The sequence below is a fragment of the Grampus griseus genome (genome assembly GCF_964374135.1).
Source record: "Grampus griseus genome assembly, chromosome: 2".
Lineage (NCBI taxonomy): Eukaryota > Metazoa > Chordata > Mammalia > Artiodactyla > Delphinidae > Grampus > Grampus griseus.
Window position 1 is genome coordinate 110,338,596 of NC_139018.1, and position 17,329 is coordinate 110,355,924.

The following is a 17,329-nucleotide window of genomic DNA, read 5'->3' on the forward strand; positions in this document are numbered from 1 at the left end:
GCATAGCTCAAGATTCTGACTTCTCCTGAGAACTAGGCTTTGGAATCAGATGACCTGGGCTTGGATCTCATCCTTGACCTTGAGGTAGGTTCTTAAACCCTCAGGGGCCCAGTTTCCTCACCTACTTCACAGGGTTTTTGGGAGGATTCAATGAAATACAGATATGAAAGTTCCTTCCGTGGAGCCTGACTCAAAATAAAGTCTTTAAGAAATGTTAGTTTCTCCTTCCATTTTGTAGGAGAGCAGAAATGGTCTCACTTCCAGTTCTGAAGGTGGACTTTGTAAATAAGATCCTCTACAGTCCTGGAGCAAAGTCAGCCTCTGTTTCTTTCATCCTCCTCCTCTTGACGTCTCCTCAATTTTCCAATGACATTAGGAGGTCAGTGGATGAGGGAATGAATGGAGCGAATGCTGCTTATCCCCAGTTGGAGAGGTCCTGTGGGAGTGCTACACCGAGGCACGGCCACACACTGCCCCTCACTCTCCAGAAGGTTACAGTGTAAGGCAGATATTCCTATATGCGTACCCACATGAGTTATAAGAGAAGGCTAGGATACAGACCACAGAAGATATCTTTCCACTCTTTACCACTGTCAAACGATGATAATATATTAACATGAATATATAATAGTGTTATAATAATATTATATCAGATGCTAACAACAGCAGCAGCAACAACCCAGTGGTGAGAATAGCACAGTGAAGATGACATAACAAGCACAGCCTGTGCTTACTATGTGCTAGACTCTATTCTAAGTACACCTGTATTAATTTCTTTGATCCTCCCAACAGGCCTATGAGGTGGGTAGCATTATCACCCCTGCTTTATAGAGGAGGAAACTGAGGTACAAAAGATTAAGTAACTCACCCCGAATCACTCTGTGATTACGTAGCAGAGCCAATAAAAGGCTACCCCTGTGCTGCCCCAGGAGTCTTGGCCAGAGCCAATGGGTATATTTACCAAGGAATACCTCCTAGCTCAAGGTATGAGATCGCATGGGAAATGACAGATCTGTTGGGCGTTGGAATATACTGCAAGGCAGAGTGGGGGGGGAAGGGCATAGTAAACACTCTGTTAATGAATTATTTAAGCTAGGCGTCGGATGGCCCACCATCTAACAAGAATGCTGAATTCTTCACTGGTGCAGGGAGAAGCGCGGGGTGGGGGGCAGTTGTAATGCACAATCTCTAATGTCTTCTCAAATCTAAATTTCTGTGATTCTACAAATTTCCACATGCACCCACTGCCAGAAAAGTAAAGGTAAAAGAGTCAACCCCATGCATTAATGGAAGAAAATAAGGTACATGTAATAAAAAATGGTTAAGAATAAAGGATTTTTTTTAAGTTAGGAGGGGAAGACCATGAAGATCTCAGGTCCATACAGGGCAGGATGTTAGGAAGTTTCCAGATCTTATAAGGTCAGTCTGCAAACCTTCCTCTAATCTATTATTTTCATGAGAGCTTTGTAGATTAGAAAGGGTATTCCCAGCCACTGTCTCACCTGAGCTGTATAACCACAAGCTTAGGCTTTGCCTCAACCTCCTTCATCTCTATCCTTTCTTCCTCTCTCTCAGTCGTGTTGTAATCACAGTGCTTATTTATGGGAGGCAGAACAAGCTTTATTGAGCCAATTTTATAGAAAAAGAAAGAGGCTTAAAGCTAGGAAGTGACTAGGGCAAAATCACACAACAAATTCGTGGTGAATGGGAACACAGTTAAGATCCTACAATTTTAGCGTGTCTCAAAAATCCAGTACTGCTAAGTCATGTGTTTTCAAACCTCTGCGGGCTCTGAGCCCAGTGCGTACAGCAGGCCCTGCATAAAATGCTCACTGACTGAGAGAGGCCTTCCCCCAGGTTTCCTGACCCTTAGGCCACCATCTCCCGCCATCTTCCCCTATTGCCTGTTTCATTTCATTTCTACTCTCTGAAGTGTGCTTATGGTCACAAAGTGTGCTATAGATTTGATTTCTACATTGTCATAGGATTATATCAAAGGCAATACATTTTTAGAAGAGGAATTAATTGCTTCGAAAGGAAAAAAATTAACGGTGAAAAAACCATGGTTCTATTGCTGAGAAGACAATACAAATAAGCTACTTTGAAGTAAAATAATCTTGTAACTGTAAAGGACAATGTGTTTTCACTGAAGCACCATCTTTCAAAATGTAGGTGATAGCTAAAGCCACAAAGTTTTCTGAATCAGAGACTCAATAGGTTTTTTTGCTTTTTCTTGTGCCTTGTGTCATTGCTGTTTTGTTACCTTTACCTTGCTAAATCCCCGGCAACCGGTATTTGGGTACAGCACACACTAGGAACCTCATTTAAAGAAAAGCACATCTCAAACCAACCAAAAAGATAAATCAGTTTTCCTTCTGAAACTCAGTTTTCTTTAGGACCAGCTCCAACCACATTTATAGACATTTAAAGAAAGTGCCTTTTGTATAAAGTAACAGATGGCTGCATTTGAGAATTGTTAAAATTTCAGGATTTAACCATCTATGCTGTTCAAAGCCTGTGAGCAGAGGTCACCTCCCCGCAAATTCCTGAAATACAGGCCAAGTTTATCTTAATACTGTCAGGCTTCAGAGGCTGCCTTGTCTAGGAACACTTAATTGTTTTTACTTTTAAATTATGTTATCTGATTCTTCACAAATAATATTTAAAGTTTTTTCTATAAAAGGGATATATACAGTAAGATTTACAAGCTAGGCCTAAAAATAGAAAATAGGGCCATGTGAATTTCGTGGACACCAATGAGCTGGGCCACAAATTTATCCATGGCTAATTTGTTGCTATGAACATCAAATTTGCCTCTATGATTTTTGTTATTCAGAGCAAAAGGTAAAACAAGATAAATTATGAAGCTCCCATTATCAGCACGGAGCAAGCTTGCCTGATCTTCAAGAATGGCAGCATCTCCTGGCTCTATATTTTAAAACAACCAGCTATATATAGAAGTCCTTTGGCTGACATAATGGTCAGCGTTCTCTTATGCCTGATAAAAGCCCTAACCTGTCAAAATTTCAAAAAGCAGTGAAGTTGAACAGAAAGCACAGTGGTCATCAAGGTACAAACTGTGGACTGTGGGCAGTTAATTCCCCCTGAGGGATTTGCTATAGTCCTCAGGTTCATTGTTCATGTACTGAATGGGCATAGGCTTGATGATCTTTACAGTGTCTTCCTAGTTACGATCAAAACTACCATTCAGGGCTTCCCTGCTGGCGCAGTGGTTGAGAGTCCGCCTGCCGATGCGGGGGACATGGGTTCATGCCCCGGTCCGGGAAGATCCCACATGCCGCGGAGCGGCTGCGCCCGTGAGCCATGGCCGCTGAGCCTGCGCGTCCGGAGCCTGTGCTCCGCAACGGGAGAGGCCACAACAGTGACAGGCCCACGTACAACAACAAAAAAAAAACACAACAACTACCATTCATTGAGTCCTACTATACACCAAGTATTGGGCTAAATACTATAGACACAGTATCACGAAGATTCACAACAGTCTGCTGAGGTAGGTCTTATTATGCCCATTTTAAAAATGAGGGAAAGGAAGTTCAGAGAATTGAAACCACTTGCCCAAAGTCTCACAAGACATGGCAGATGCAGGCTCTGAGCCTGAGTCCCTCTGCCAAAGACTGGGCTCTTTCCTCTTGCTCTAATGGGCACTGTCCACGTGAGCTCGTCCTTTCACCTACCCATGCTTTTCCCCCCAGGAGGCGTGATCGAAGCATACCCACCTTCAGAGAGCGTCACCAACCTGACAGTGGACATGCTGATAGAACCCAATGGGGGAATCAGGATACTGTCAACAGGGGACCAGTTTCATGCCGAAGGCCCCTTCATCTCCTCTGGGACCACTATGCCTCAGACCTCATTGGATCCCCAAGTTCTCAGTTCTTTGTGCCTTCAAATTGGAAATGCTTGTAAAATGAAACATGTGATTGGTTACTTTTCCATCAACCTGGTGACTTTTATTGATCCAAGGACCATGGAGCAGCAGGTAAGTCGACTTGATGCCGTATGAAATACTGAAATATGTAAAGACTCCACACCGTCCATGCCTATGCAACAGGGACCGTGAGGGAGCTTCTAAGATTCACTGCTCGTCTGATGAGCTGACTGTAAATTCAGCGTTTACATGGTCCATGGCAATTTGGGTGAGACCATGCTTTATGTCTGTAAATACAGGACCAGTGTTACCAAGCAAAGGGCTTGCTGCCCGATGGGTGCAGCAGCCAATACGGTACCATGGCACCAGCTTTTGAGAAAAGAAAAGGCTTCATTGTGAGGTCAGCTGGCAAGGAGACAGGAGGCAAGGCTCAAAGCTGTGGCTCCCTGATCTGGGGTTTGGTCAAGCTTTTACGAGTTAGGGGAAGAGGGTTGGTATGCAGGGCAGGTTTTCACTGAAGGGCGTTGGAATTTGGCCGTTTATGGTGAGGTGTGATAAAGGGGGCTTTAGCACCGGCTCTTCAGGGACAGCAGACCCCTCGCTTCTGTAAGGGCTCTGGCATTCAGGTTCCAGTCATGTCCAGGTCCTTTGGTTTCATGGGAAGAGAGACTTTGCTTTCGGGTGTTGTCTGAGGTCAAAATTTTCTCCTCGGTGCATACTTTGGCTGCATGACTTGTGGTTTTGTTCTGTTGTCTGTGAAAAACAACTCAGTTTCTTGTTAGAAACAGTATAGGGCTAGTTTCAGGCTGGTTCTGCCGATACACCAGGGTCTTCTCATTCGGTACAGCTGGAGTTTAAATGACTGCAACTCATTCCAATGGGGTCTCAGTTTGCCCATTAATGCTCTGCCTGTATCTTATTGTGAGACTGCTTTATGCCATCCAGGGAGTGAACCTTTCTAGAATCTGTTCTTAAATAGAAAGTTAATCATTAAAAAGGAGGTAAGAGTTCTTGTTTCTGTTCCTTTTCTTATCAGTAGTTCACCAGCAACTTAGGTCGTCAATTTTTTCTTCTTAAAAAAAGTGTATTGGGAAATATTTCATAAATATAAAAAGGTCTAAATACTAATGTAATGAACCAAGACCACCTCCAGTCCTGTGTACTCCTTGCCGATCCCCCTTGCATGGCCCTTTCTCCTCCCAGAGGTATCCACCATCTTGCAATTAGGACTTTTATTCCTTTTCATACCTTTATGCTTTTACTGCATGTGAATGTGTTACTCAACCATGTTCATTTGCCTGACATGCAGCAAGCCAAAACACTGAAATGCTGACGTTTGCAGCAAAGAAAGGGTTTATTCACAAGGCAGCCAAGCAAGGAGAAAGGAGAACAAGTCTCAAATCTGCCTCAAGGGGCATGAGAGATTTATGGGATAAAGGAGCAAGGTGGTCGTAGGCTTGGGGAGTGATGGGACAGGTGATTGGAAATAAGAGAAAGGTGAGGGAATTGTCAACTCGCACAGGAGTTACTACTAAGCTATGGGCTTCTTCATGGGAGGCGTGTTAAAAAATTGAGGCAATTGGCATGATCTGAGGGTGGAGTTTTCGGCCTTCTGATGTCAAAATGTCACTGAGCTGACACTCGCACATGCCCAGTTGGAGGGTCAGTGGTCCTATCCAGTCTTAACCAGCTCAGCTTGAACTAGACACAGCTGACTCCAAGTTTCTGGGAAACATCTCAGGCAAACATCGTTTAGGCTAAGTGCAGCTTGGAGGACATGCACTTTTTTATAGCAACAATTAAAATGACTTTGATCAGTGAAGGCAGATTACAGGTGTAATGGATTTATATATTTAATATGTGGTTTAATTTTGTTTCTTTTAAAACTTTTTATAGATCATAACATCCTATGTATTATTATTCTACAACATGCTTTTACTTATTCAATATTTCATCCACGAGATTCTTCATGTGTACATGTGTGCCTCTGATGTATAATAATTATAGATAAATAATTTTTAATCTCTTTTGTCCCAGAAATTACAATGTTTAAATTCACTACTACTTCATGAGACTTATTTTTCAAAATGTTCAGTTCCTCTTGTATTAGTGTTGTGTGACCACAACTCTGTCTAAAGGATGGAATAACCTCCTGCCTGCCCTCTCCTGATACCCTCTGGCCATCCAACGTTGTAAATAGACTTTAGTTGTTTTGTATTCCTTATTCTCAGTTTTGCAGTTCTCCATTTCAGTCAGATGATAGTTTCAAAGTGAGAGTTTATGTTTTGAGCAGTTTTCAGCTTGTTCAATAATCATTTCCATTTGCATTCCTGAGCCCTCCATTGGTTTTACATTCCTTTCTCAGGCCCACACATGGAAAGAGAAAAGGACAAACTGAAGGGCATTCAGGAATCAACCTGGGGTGGAGTGAGGACAGGAACAATGCCCTCTGGCAAAAGGGCTGGATGGCAAGGAAGCAAGGGGAGGAGATACAGGAGAAGCTGCCCTCTCCAAATGCTTGTCATTAGAAACAATGATTAAATCTGTGATCCCTGGGGCAGTAGGGAGGATGGAACTATGGGGACAGTTGACTTATGGTTTTTATTTATTCAAGTTTGGTATAGGGAGAATTGCACAAGGCAATGAGAGGTATCTTCTCCAGACACAGAGCTGGTCCTGTCCCAGAGCTTACTACTGTTCCCAGCTTCTGGGACAAAGGTCCCACATTTCACTTGGCTGGTCCCATGTGCCTTGACAGGCTTTGCTCGCCCTAACTCCCCCTCTTTTCCAACCCCTTACTCATCATATTACCTCCTGCCACAGGGCTTTTACACATACTGCCCCTCTGCCTAAAATGCTCTTGCCTCTTCTCTTTTACCTAGTTAACCCCCTTCGCATCCATCATATTTCAGCTCCAGCCACACTTTCTTAGAGAAGCCTCCCCCGAACTTCCTGACAAAGTCAAATTCCCGTTTTAGGTTCTCCTATCATCATGTACCTCTCCTTTATACCACTTGCTTTTGTTACAATTTAAGACTTATTTACATGATTACCTGATTAAAGCTGTCTCCCCCTGTACAGTATAAGCTCCCTGCAGAGATATATTATGTCTCTTTTTGCTCCCCATTCAATTCTCAGCACTATCTCTGCCCCAGCACAGAGTAGGTGTTCAGTAAATTATTTGTTGAAAGAATGAATGAATGAATAATAGAGGTATTCTAGCAGATGTTGGATGGTGGTGTTAAGGCTTTTAGAGAAGAGTTCAGAGATTAGTTGATGGATGGGATAAATGAATATTAACCCAAGATTCCCTGATTTTTTTTTTTTTTTTCGGTACGCGGGCCTCTCACTGTTGTGGCCTCTCCCGTTGCGGAGCACAGGCTCTGGACGTGCAGGCTCAGCGGCCACGGCTCACGCGCCCAGCCGCTCCGCGGCATGTGGGATCTTCCCGGACCGGGGCACGAACCTGTGTCCCCTGCATCGGCAGGCGGACTCTCAACCACTGCACCACCAGGGAAGCCCGATTCTCTGATTTTATCATACTAATACTTCACCTTGTCTCTTCCTGTTAATATTTGAGTATATGGCCATTCGTGTTACAATTTTCAGTAGAATATTGGAAGAAGTTCTCAATGAGCACACCAAAAGGAGTTTCTACATTGGCAAGGGAAGTACATTAACTCTCTGTATGTAATAGATTATTTGCAAAATCACTGGTATATATTCTTGCCATTTTGCAAGTGACATCACTTCAGAAAACACTGTATTTTCTCTTCTTACTGACATGCATTGTGGTGCCAATGAAGAGATTGGCATATTATCAACCTGTCATTTTTGCCAATCTAACAGGGGAAAAAATGGCATCTTGTTTTCCTCAGTATTTCTTTGATTATTAGTGAGGATGAACATCTGTACTATATCTGTTGGCCATTTATATATCTTGACTTAATTGCCCTATCGTATCTTTTGCCCCTTTTAAATTGGACTATAATACAAATGCTGATTTGTAGTTCTTTGTATATAGGAAACTCTTATCCTTTAACTGTTATACATGTTACAAACAACTTCTCCAGATTGTCACTTGTGGCTTTTCTTTCTTTTTTCCAGCCATGTTTCTCCACCATAAAAATCATTGTTTTTTCCTTTGTAATTGATTAGTAATATTTTATGGAAAGGTGTTCCAAGGAATAATGTCTTATTCCTCATCAAATTTCCACACAAAACTTAGTATCCATTGCCAACTTTCTCCTGAGTCAGCCACCATGATGACAGTGGTAATTTTCTATTTCCATCATTCTTTCTACATAGATTAGTTGGAAATCTACTGCAACGAAGAGTTTTTCCTTCTCCATCTTTCGTTTACATATGTAGGCATGTATGTATTTATACCAGTTTAAACCTGTGAGGTTCTAGTCTCTTAAGTCAGCTGTATTTTGACACTTTCATCATTTTGATGCTCAAGTTGTCCCAGATTTGACTAGTGGGAGACCCTTCAGTGTGGCTCTTGTGTCCTTTTGTTGTGTCCCCATCATCCTTTGAGTGTTGTCTTACTTCCTAGCACAATGAGATGTTCCAGGTTCATTTTGCATTTTCTCTGACAGACCTAGGATCAGCCCAAGAGCTTTGGGTCCTTTTAGTGGAGGATGGTATTAAGGTCTGGGCTCTTAGTGCTATCATTGCTACTGGAGTGCCATTGCTCTGGCCTCTCTCAGTGGACAGAGCTAGAAAATATATGTTTTATGTATGTATGATACACATACAAGCATATACATACATATATACATACATGCATGTACCTATAACCATTTCTATATCTATCAGTGTATATATTTTAAAACCATGCATTCCTGCCAATATCTCTAATTCCAATTTAACACTTCAAGATTCTTTCTAGACTTCCCTTTTCCCACACTTACAAATAAATGCTTTCGCCAACAGTGAGAAACCTGAGTTTCTTTATCTTCAATATATTTACTTATTTACTCAGTCAATTTATTTATTTCTTCAGTGTAACCAATCTCCCAACCAGTCCTGCTGTCTTCTTCACTTACCACAGCTGCAGTTGGTACTGAACCCTGTCATTTGTGTTTTAAGTTTATTTCTAATGCTCTTCATCAGACTAAAGTTTCAAATAGTCAAATCTAGCCCCTTTTCTAAATTACTATGTAACCTTGAGCTTTTCACTTTCTTTCTGTCATCTTCAGTTTTATCAGCTATAAAATGAGTCAGTTAGCTTATTTGACTTCTGAGTTCAAAAATTATTTATTTCAATAATATTTGCATAGTATTTTTGTATTAAAAATTTAATAATAATAGTAAGAATCCACTTTTTAGAAATATCACAAGGAAATAATCATAAATATTTATGTACACATATATTAATCACATTATTAAGGGAAGTAAAAAACTTCAAATAGACTAAATTCTAATAGAGAATTTGTTAAGCAAATTATGATAGATGAATAGAATCAAGTGCTATGAAAACAGTAAAACTAAAGTTTTGAATAATATTTAACAAGAAACTCTACATAGAATAGTGGAATGGCAAAATACAGATTCTAAAACAATATATGTAATATGATAACAATTTTATAAAAAGAAAAAACATATATGCAGAGCAAAAAGAACCTAAAGAAACACACTAAGATGTTACAAGTCATTACTTCTGGGTTAGAGGATTGAGGGTATGATAGGCAGAGTGATGGCCCTGCAAAGATGTTCATGTCCTAATTTCTGAAGCTGGTGAAGGTTCCCACACATGGTAACATGTGTATGTAATTAACCTAGTAATCTTGAGATGGGAAGATATTCTTGGATTATGCAGGTGGACAATGTAATCACAAGGGTTCTGCTGGCTTTGAAAATGGAGGAAGTGACCATGAGCCAAGGAATGCAGGTGACCTCTAGAAGCTGAAAGGGGCAAGGAAACAAATTCTCCTCTAGAGCCTCCAGGGGGAATGAAGCCCCCTGACACCACGACTTCAGCCCAGTGAGACTTCTCATCTTTGACCCTTTAAGCTACTAAATGTACAGCAGTTTGTTACAGCAGCAATAGGAAACTAGTACAGAGAGTTATTTCTGTTTTGTTGTTTATGCTTTCTCCATTTGCATTCTCAAAAGTAAGCATGTATCTGTAGTCAGAAAAATATATATAAATAATGATAATCACAAATAACGATCATTATAAAGCACTTTCACATACATGACCTTACTTACGTCCACACGTGTCTTGCAACAGAGGTGGGAGGCAGAAAGCTGAGGTGACTGAGTCCATCTCAAAATCTTGCTGTCTGGCCCCAACTGGGCCCCCATAACTTACCATGCTGTCATAATAAGAGCAGAGGGGACTGGGAGACAAAGAAAGATGGATAAAATGACAGTGGTGCACCAAGGACAGGCCCACTATTGTGAATCAGTCCAGATAAGAATATGGAAAATCTTGTCCAGACTTGAGATGAGAGTGAGGTTCTAGGGTAGCAGAATGGAGGAAGAGTTTTGGAAATGTAGGGTTTAAATATTGGGAACATCAGGGTCACTGGGAATAAAAGGAAAAGAGCCAGTCCCTGGGAAATGGAGCTGGTAAGAGCATAGTACAAAACCACTCCCGATAGTGGACATATGTCCAAGATTCCAGTACCCTAGGAATGGGGAAACGCCAAGCTTTCAGAGACTGTGCAGAATACATGGAGCTATAAGGTAGTCATTTTGGAGATCTGGCCTTCCCACATGAGGATGAGGGGAGGGATCCAACCCTTATACAAAGAGCAGCAAAAGCTATTTCCATGCCCCAATGGGTCCTGGAGCAAGAGCCCTTTATGGGCAAAATCTACTCGGTTCCACGAGGGACGTGAAGCACCTGCCAAAGGCTTCAGATTGAAAAGACACTGACATGTTCATTGAACAAATACCTCCCCAGGGTCTACTCAGTCCCTATGCTGCATGCTGTGGGAACAGAGATAAACAAGACATGTTCCCTATCACAAGGAAGCTCATTTCACATCCATCACCCAATTCCATTTGATACACAAGCACACAATTGTTTTGTACTCTTACTGGTTCTTAGGCATAAACATTGCCTCCATGAGATTTGTAAAGCCTCTAGAAAATGCACTGATCCTTGCATTTTTTTACCTCATTGTAACGTCTAACACAATGATAGTTACATGACAGCCAATTGATGAATGAACTTTGGGAACTTCTAGAACATCCAGATCTGTTGAGCTTATTTATATTCACTTTTGGGAAATTCTAAAGGAAAGAACCAGTGTTTATTGAGCATCTAGTATGTACAAGACATTATGGTAGTTACAACAGAGGCTGCAAAGATGCAAAAGAAGTGGAAGTGCCTGCCCTTAGGGAGTTCAAAATCTAGCTGGGGAGAAACACTTGAAAAATGAATTACAAGGAAAAGCTTAGGTGACAACTACATAGAACAATGAAAGAGACATCAAAAAGGCAATGCCAGTTTAACTGCCTTCTGTTTGGACCAATCAAGAAAGGTTTTTACAGAGTAGGTGGGATTTGAGCTGAAAGATAATTAGGATTTGAAAGAGGGTAAAAAAGAGTGTATTCCAAGTGGGAAAGATGCTCTGAAGGGTAGTGGTAGAAATGTACAAAACACATATGGGAAAAAAATGATGATCTAAGTCTTACAAACATCATGACTGACTTGCCTCATGTAAATATGCATTTATGCATCACTCTCCGTGGACCACCAAGGAACTCCCCTATATATCACTCTCCAGTTCCTTTTATGTAAAGTCACTAAACAAATAGATGGGCAAAGGTGCTTTCTGTTGAAATCCCCAGGTTAAAAACTCCTTTGTTGTTAGATAATTGTAAACTTTTGAAATAGCTATCTCTGTTACGAGCATTGACAGTTATTAACTTTTTAAAGGAAAGGAAATCCAATTTTGAAAAAAGAGTTTAGATAAAAAACAGCTGCAGGCTCCTAGCAATGGCCCTTCCTGGAAACCTAAGGTAGCTACAGAAGGAAATGAGACTTGTTACAAAGCACAAACTATGAAGAAAGACAAAAATGGAAAGCCCTGATGTATATAAGAGAAGGTCTCATATATTCTGAAAACTGTTTCTAAGAGTTTCTAAATACAAATGTATCAGCCTAGAATAGAAAAAAAAAAAAGAGAGACAGCTGAAAATATTTTCATTACGATGGATAGGGGGTTCTGGCCCCAGTCTTTACACTTAGCAGTTGTGATACTTTAGGCAACTCACTGGACATCTCTGAGCCTCGTTTTTTCATTCACAAATGGTGACTCCCTCCCCTCCTTACCACAGGGTGTTCCGAGAGGCTGAGCAGATATAAGGTGCTGTTCTTATTAAATCAAACAGCATAATCACATGGAAAACTGTCACCTGAGGCCTCAGCAGGTTCTCAAACTGTGAGTGGAACCTGAATTGAATTAGCATTGTTTTTAAAAGTCAGTGAACATTATCATCTCAAAGTGATACATAAGCATCAAAAGTGAATATATTTATTTCAGAGAGTAGAACAACCAAGGTCTACAGAATATCGTAATTCCTTCCTATTCATTGCTATATACCCAGCACCTAGCACTACGTCTAGCATATAGTAGATCCACAATAAATATTTATTAAATGAATGAATGAATACTTCTCTCCAAGCTCCCCCCTAGTACTCTCCTTTGCAAAATCTCCCTATCTCTGTCTTCAAGATATACAAGGTATTCACCAAGGGACCTCAATGAGATTTAGTTTTTCTCTTTAGGGAAGGTATTTTATTTATATGTAAGAAGGTTAACAGGGTATATCTAAATTTAAATTTATAGGCCTTTAGTATAAACAGAAATGCTTGTTATTCAGTGTTTTTTAAATGCCATAATAGACACATTGTAAATCACAAGTTAATACCTAGTGAAGGGAAAACAGATCCCAAGGGTTTTGAAGTGTTAAAGTAAAAGACATGTCCCTTTAAAAGGTCTGCATCCTTGTGTCAATGAAAGAGACATGTAATATACAAGTAATGATGATGGTGAGGATGATGACTTCTGCAATGAACACAAAGGCAATGATGACAATAATTTTTATAGTGAAAATTACAATTCTGTTTCCTAACACTAATAGCGCAGGTAAACTAGTGACCAGCTTTGCTATATACAATCTTACCGTATGTGACTGTCCTTAAATGTTGGGTTAACCCCCTTACATTGTAAACCTTAACCTTCAGAAAGATTGAACCCAAACCTAAACATCAGCTCTTGGGTAGGACTTTGGTTGGTCTACAAAGAATAGACCCAGTTCCTCTGTTTATGTCTAGTCGCCCCACCCATGACTTCTTTAGATGACTGCTCTCGCCGTGGAGATCCTTGCTTCCTTTTGAATGAAACCCAGGCACCTCTCTCTGGACTTGGAGGTCTTTAACTAAATTTAATCACCAGAAACATTGCCAAGGAAGGGCAAATGGGCGCATTCACACTGCATCCTGAACTTTTCAGGAGGTGCCACGGTTCTGTAGGACTCAGGAGGTCCGCAGGTAGGGAGAAAGGAGAATTCTCCCTGCTGATGCTAAGACAGACCAAAACATTCTCCACATACATGTGGTTACAACTTGTCCACCACCATCACAAAAACAAAGCTGAGTGGCCCTTTCCTACTTCCAGCTGTCACCTGTGGTCAAGACTTTTTGTGTGATAAATTTTCCATTTTGAAACTGTCCTTAGCATTCATTTTAATTTTATTTCATCTGAACCATATGGTTGAGGTGACAAAGTACAGGGTAATTTGCTCTAGGTCTCACCTATTTCTTAAAACAACCCTGAACCATCCCTCTCCCACCATGTGGCACTAATTGCTTTTCTCACTGATCATGTCCAAAGTACTCTCTAGAACAAGCAAACTGACCTGCTTAGTGACTCCCATATTCAATAAAGACATTCTCATCCTGCCTGCCACGTGCCACCTTCATTCCTACAATTAGCCTTTCCTTTCTTTTCTATCAATATACAACTTCCCTTCTTTCGAAACATGTTTCAAAATCCAACTCCTCATGGAAACCCCCCTTAATTAATCCCCCTTCAGTGCCACTTCATTCTCTAGCTTTTCAGAGCTGAGGTAGAGTACTGACAGCCAGAGTACTTATTAATGATAATATCAACTATTTATTGAAGTTTTGTCATGCACCAGACATTCTGTTATGTATTTTACATGTAGTGTCCCTAATCCTCACGCCTGAAAAGTGAGTACTATTATCTCTAATTTACAAATGAGGAAACTGAGGCTAGAGTGACATGTTCAAGGTCACAGGGCAACTAAGTGGCAAATCCGGGGTTCAAACCATGATTTAGCTGCCTGCTGAGCCCATGCTCCTTCTCTCACAGCAGATATTCCCCACGGTACTGCACTGAATTGATGGTGACTTCCTTTGTAAGTCTCTCCCCCCTCCTCAACCACCATCACCAAAGAAAATGTATGTTCCTCTTGTATATCCTCAATATGCTTGTTGAATTGAGTCGAACAGCTTAAAGCCAGAAAACACAGCTCCTATTTTTTTTTAATATATTCCATCCTTGTGCTCAGCGCATAAGGTAATCATTAAATGTTAATGACGAAGCGAAATGGAATAAAATCAGTGTTGTGGTAGCCATTTTTAAGCTTTAAGAGTTGAAATGAGCAAGCCCGTACATAGCACCACAGCTGGGAGCGCCATCTTGCCATTAAGCCAGAAGGTGGATTCATGGGATGGGAACATTGAAAACAGACACCACAAGAATTGTTAAGTCAGCTCTCCAAACCACTTTCTACAAGTAGCTACTGCTTTTCCCTCCATAATAAGTTCACAATGATTAACCTGCTAGGTGAAAAATCCCAGGCAAAAACCTGAGTGTCAGAGGAGTTTAGAATAACCACTGAGTAACAGGCTAAGGTTGGAGGTGATGTGGACAGAGGTAGACTCATTCCCATCTAGCTGGTCAGAAATGTAAGAGAACTGCCATCTAGATTTCTATTATGGGCTTTATCTTTCAGAATAGATTCCCTTCTTTTTAAATTATTAGATTTATGAAATCCAATCTCACATTCCAACGCATATGGATATCAAAATGTGTATTTGGTGAGGAATAGTATCTTATGTTATCAATTTCTGCTTCCTTTGCTCATAGCACAAAATCCTACTTTTTGCTAAAACCTTACTTTGTAGCTTTTTAACTTAATTAAATATATAGGCAATTACTGACACCATCTGTCTTCATAGAAAAAGAACAAGAAGTGACACAAAAGACTGGGACTCTGAAGGGAATCTTTAGCAAACAAATTCTTCTAGCTCCGCTACAGTAATATTTATTTTTAGGAGCCCTTATATTATTTTAAATCATTTATGCTTTTTAGAAATAATGAATTTGAGCTATACTTAAAATGTGGTGGCTTTGGTATGATTTTTTTAAAAGAAAATATCAAGTAATCCATTGCTTTTTCAGTAAAACAAAAACTTAAACATGCTTTTGAACATCTGTTACTAGTACGTCTAACACAGCACTTAAAATCCTTTAAAATCCCTGAAAACCTTTATAAAGTTACATGAATCTTTTGCATAAATAGAACTGTTTTAACAATATGTATATTCCTTTAAACATATATTTTGCTTTCTTAAACATAAGATTCATTGTGTTGCCTAGTATTCCAAGCCCTTATAAATAAATAAATGAAATGGCTTCACTTTTTGAGGGAGTCAGTCTTCCCCTATCATGCCACATTCCTAGCCCACTCTAGAGTACTACTTATTTATGTCTGTTTTTTAAACCTTATGCAATTTCTTCACAAAAGTCTTAATATCTAAATAATATCAAACCAACCCATTGAAACTTGAACAGGATAAGTCAGGAACCAATACAAAATAAAAGTCCAAATAAAATAACAGAATTCCCCTCCCATGAGGAGTACATTGTCAGGAAATGCAAAGGGATTATAGAGAAAAGTCACACGTGGCTCCAAGAAGAGTATGGAATTGGCAGTTACCACCAAGGAGGACAACTGGGTTTTTCTGCAGGTCTTCCCTGAACTGAAAGGAGCAGGTTTTGAACCCCTTGTTTCAGCTACTAAGAGCCCCACCCTCCATAAGTAGAAGTGCGTATAAGAGGACAGCTCTAATGAGGCTCAGTATAAAAAAGACACTTTTTAAAGAAATAACTGTAAGACCTCTCTACGCATATTAAAGAATTATGGTATACCAAAGAATGTGCTGTCTCAGATTTGGGGTGAAAATATCAATATATATATTTTGTATTTTTTATTCACTTGTTGATGAAGGAAATATGAAGAAAGTGATTTCACAAGCACTTGTGACTGTGGAGCCCTAAAGCTCCACCCATATGTTTCTGGAAAGTGCCACAGGACTTCTTTTGATCACAGGTAGGAACCTCGGCTTTTTGCTTACACTGAAGGACAATATTTCTTTGTCTTTTTTTAAAATATAAATTTATTTACTTATTTATTTATTTTTGGCTGCGTTGGGTCTTTGTTGCTGCGTGCGGGCTTTCTCTAGTTGCAGTGAGTGGGGGCAACTCTTCGTTGCAGTACACAGGCTTCTCACTGCGGTGGCTTCTCTTGTTGCAGAGCACGGGCTCTAGGCGCACAGGCTTCAGTAGGTGTGGCACACGGGGTCATGTCTAGTTCCCAGACCAGGGATTGAACCCATGTCCCCTACATTGGCAGGCAGATTATTAACCACTGTGCCACCAGGGAAGTCCCCCTATTTCTTTGTCTTTATAAAGTTCTTTCATTATAGGCTCTCAAAGTGCTTTACAGACAAATAATGGGGAAGGTGAGGCAGAAGGGTGTTAAGTGGCTTGCCCAAAGTTCCACGGTAAATCACAGGCCCTTCTCTGGCTTCAGAACCACCGAGTAATTGGTGGAGATTCCGGACGTGACTGCCAGCAGCACGGTGCTCTCTCACTTCTACCAAGCATTTGCTTCCCTGCCAGGTGGAGAGTAATCTCCAAGATCAAGCATGGGAAGAAAACCTGGACGTCAGAGCCAGGCAAACTTGGACCTTAATCCTAGCCCTGCCACTTAGCTGTGGAACTTGGGCAGGTTTCTGGGTTCCTTGAGCCTCCACTTATACTTCTATAAAATGGGGATGTTAATATCTACTTCACAAGGTTGTTGTGAGGATGACATGAGAAAATACCAGAGTGCCTTGTACACAATAGACCCTTAATATACATTAATTCCCCTTCCTCTTTCCTTCCCCAAGCCTCCCTCCTAGAGCCTGTCCTCCATGTGTTCAAGTAGGCAGCTTTCTAAATATTGCTGCCATCAACAAAGACAGCATATTAGCTTGACAGGGTGCCAAATCTTTCAAACACCAGAGTCTGTAGACAACAAAGGCAAAGTCGTGGAATCCAGATTCATCTCTCAGATAACCAAATCCAAAAGGTTCCATTACGGTAAACAGCCCTCTACCAT

The 17,329-nt window shown here is 40.6% G+C and overlaps 1 protein-coding gene across 4 annotated transcripts in view; it reads left to right on the top strand.

Moving 5' to 3' along the window:
- LOC309818325 (IQ domain-containing protein H-like) overlaps nt 1–17,329 on the top strand; it is a gene marked incomplete at both ends in the record, with an annotated part of 111,487 nt that overhangs the window by 57,127 nt on the left and 37,031 nt on the right. For all 4 annotated transcript variants that reach the window (XM_082647995.1, XM_082647993.1, XM_082647994.1 and 1 more), the window contains one exon: nt 3,714–4,000. In XM_082647995.1, coding sequence (XP_082504121.1) covers nt 3,714–4,000 — 287 coding nt within the window. The remainder of the gene's footprint in view (nt 1–3,713; nt 4,001–17,329) is intronic.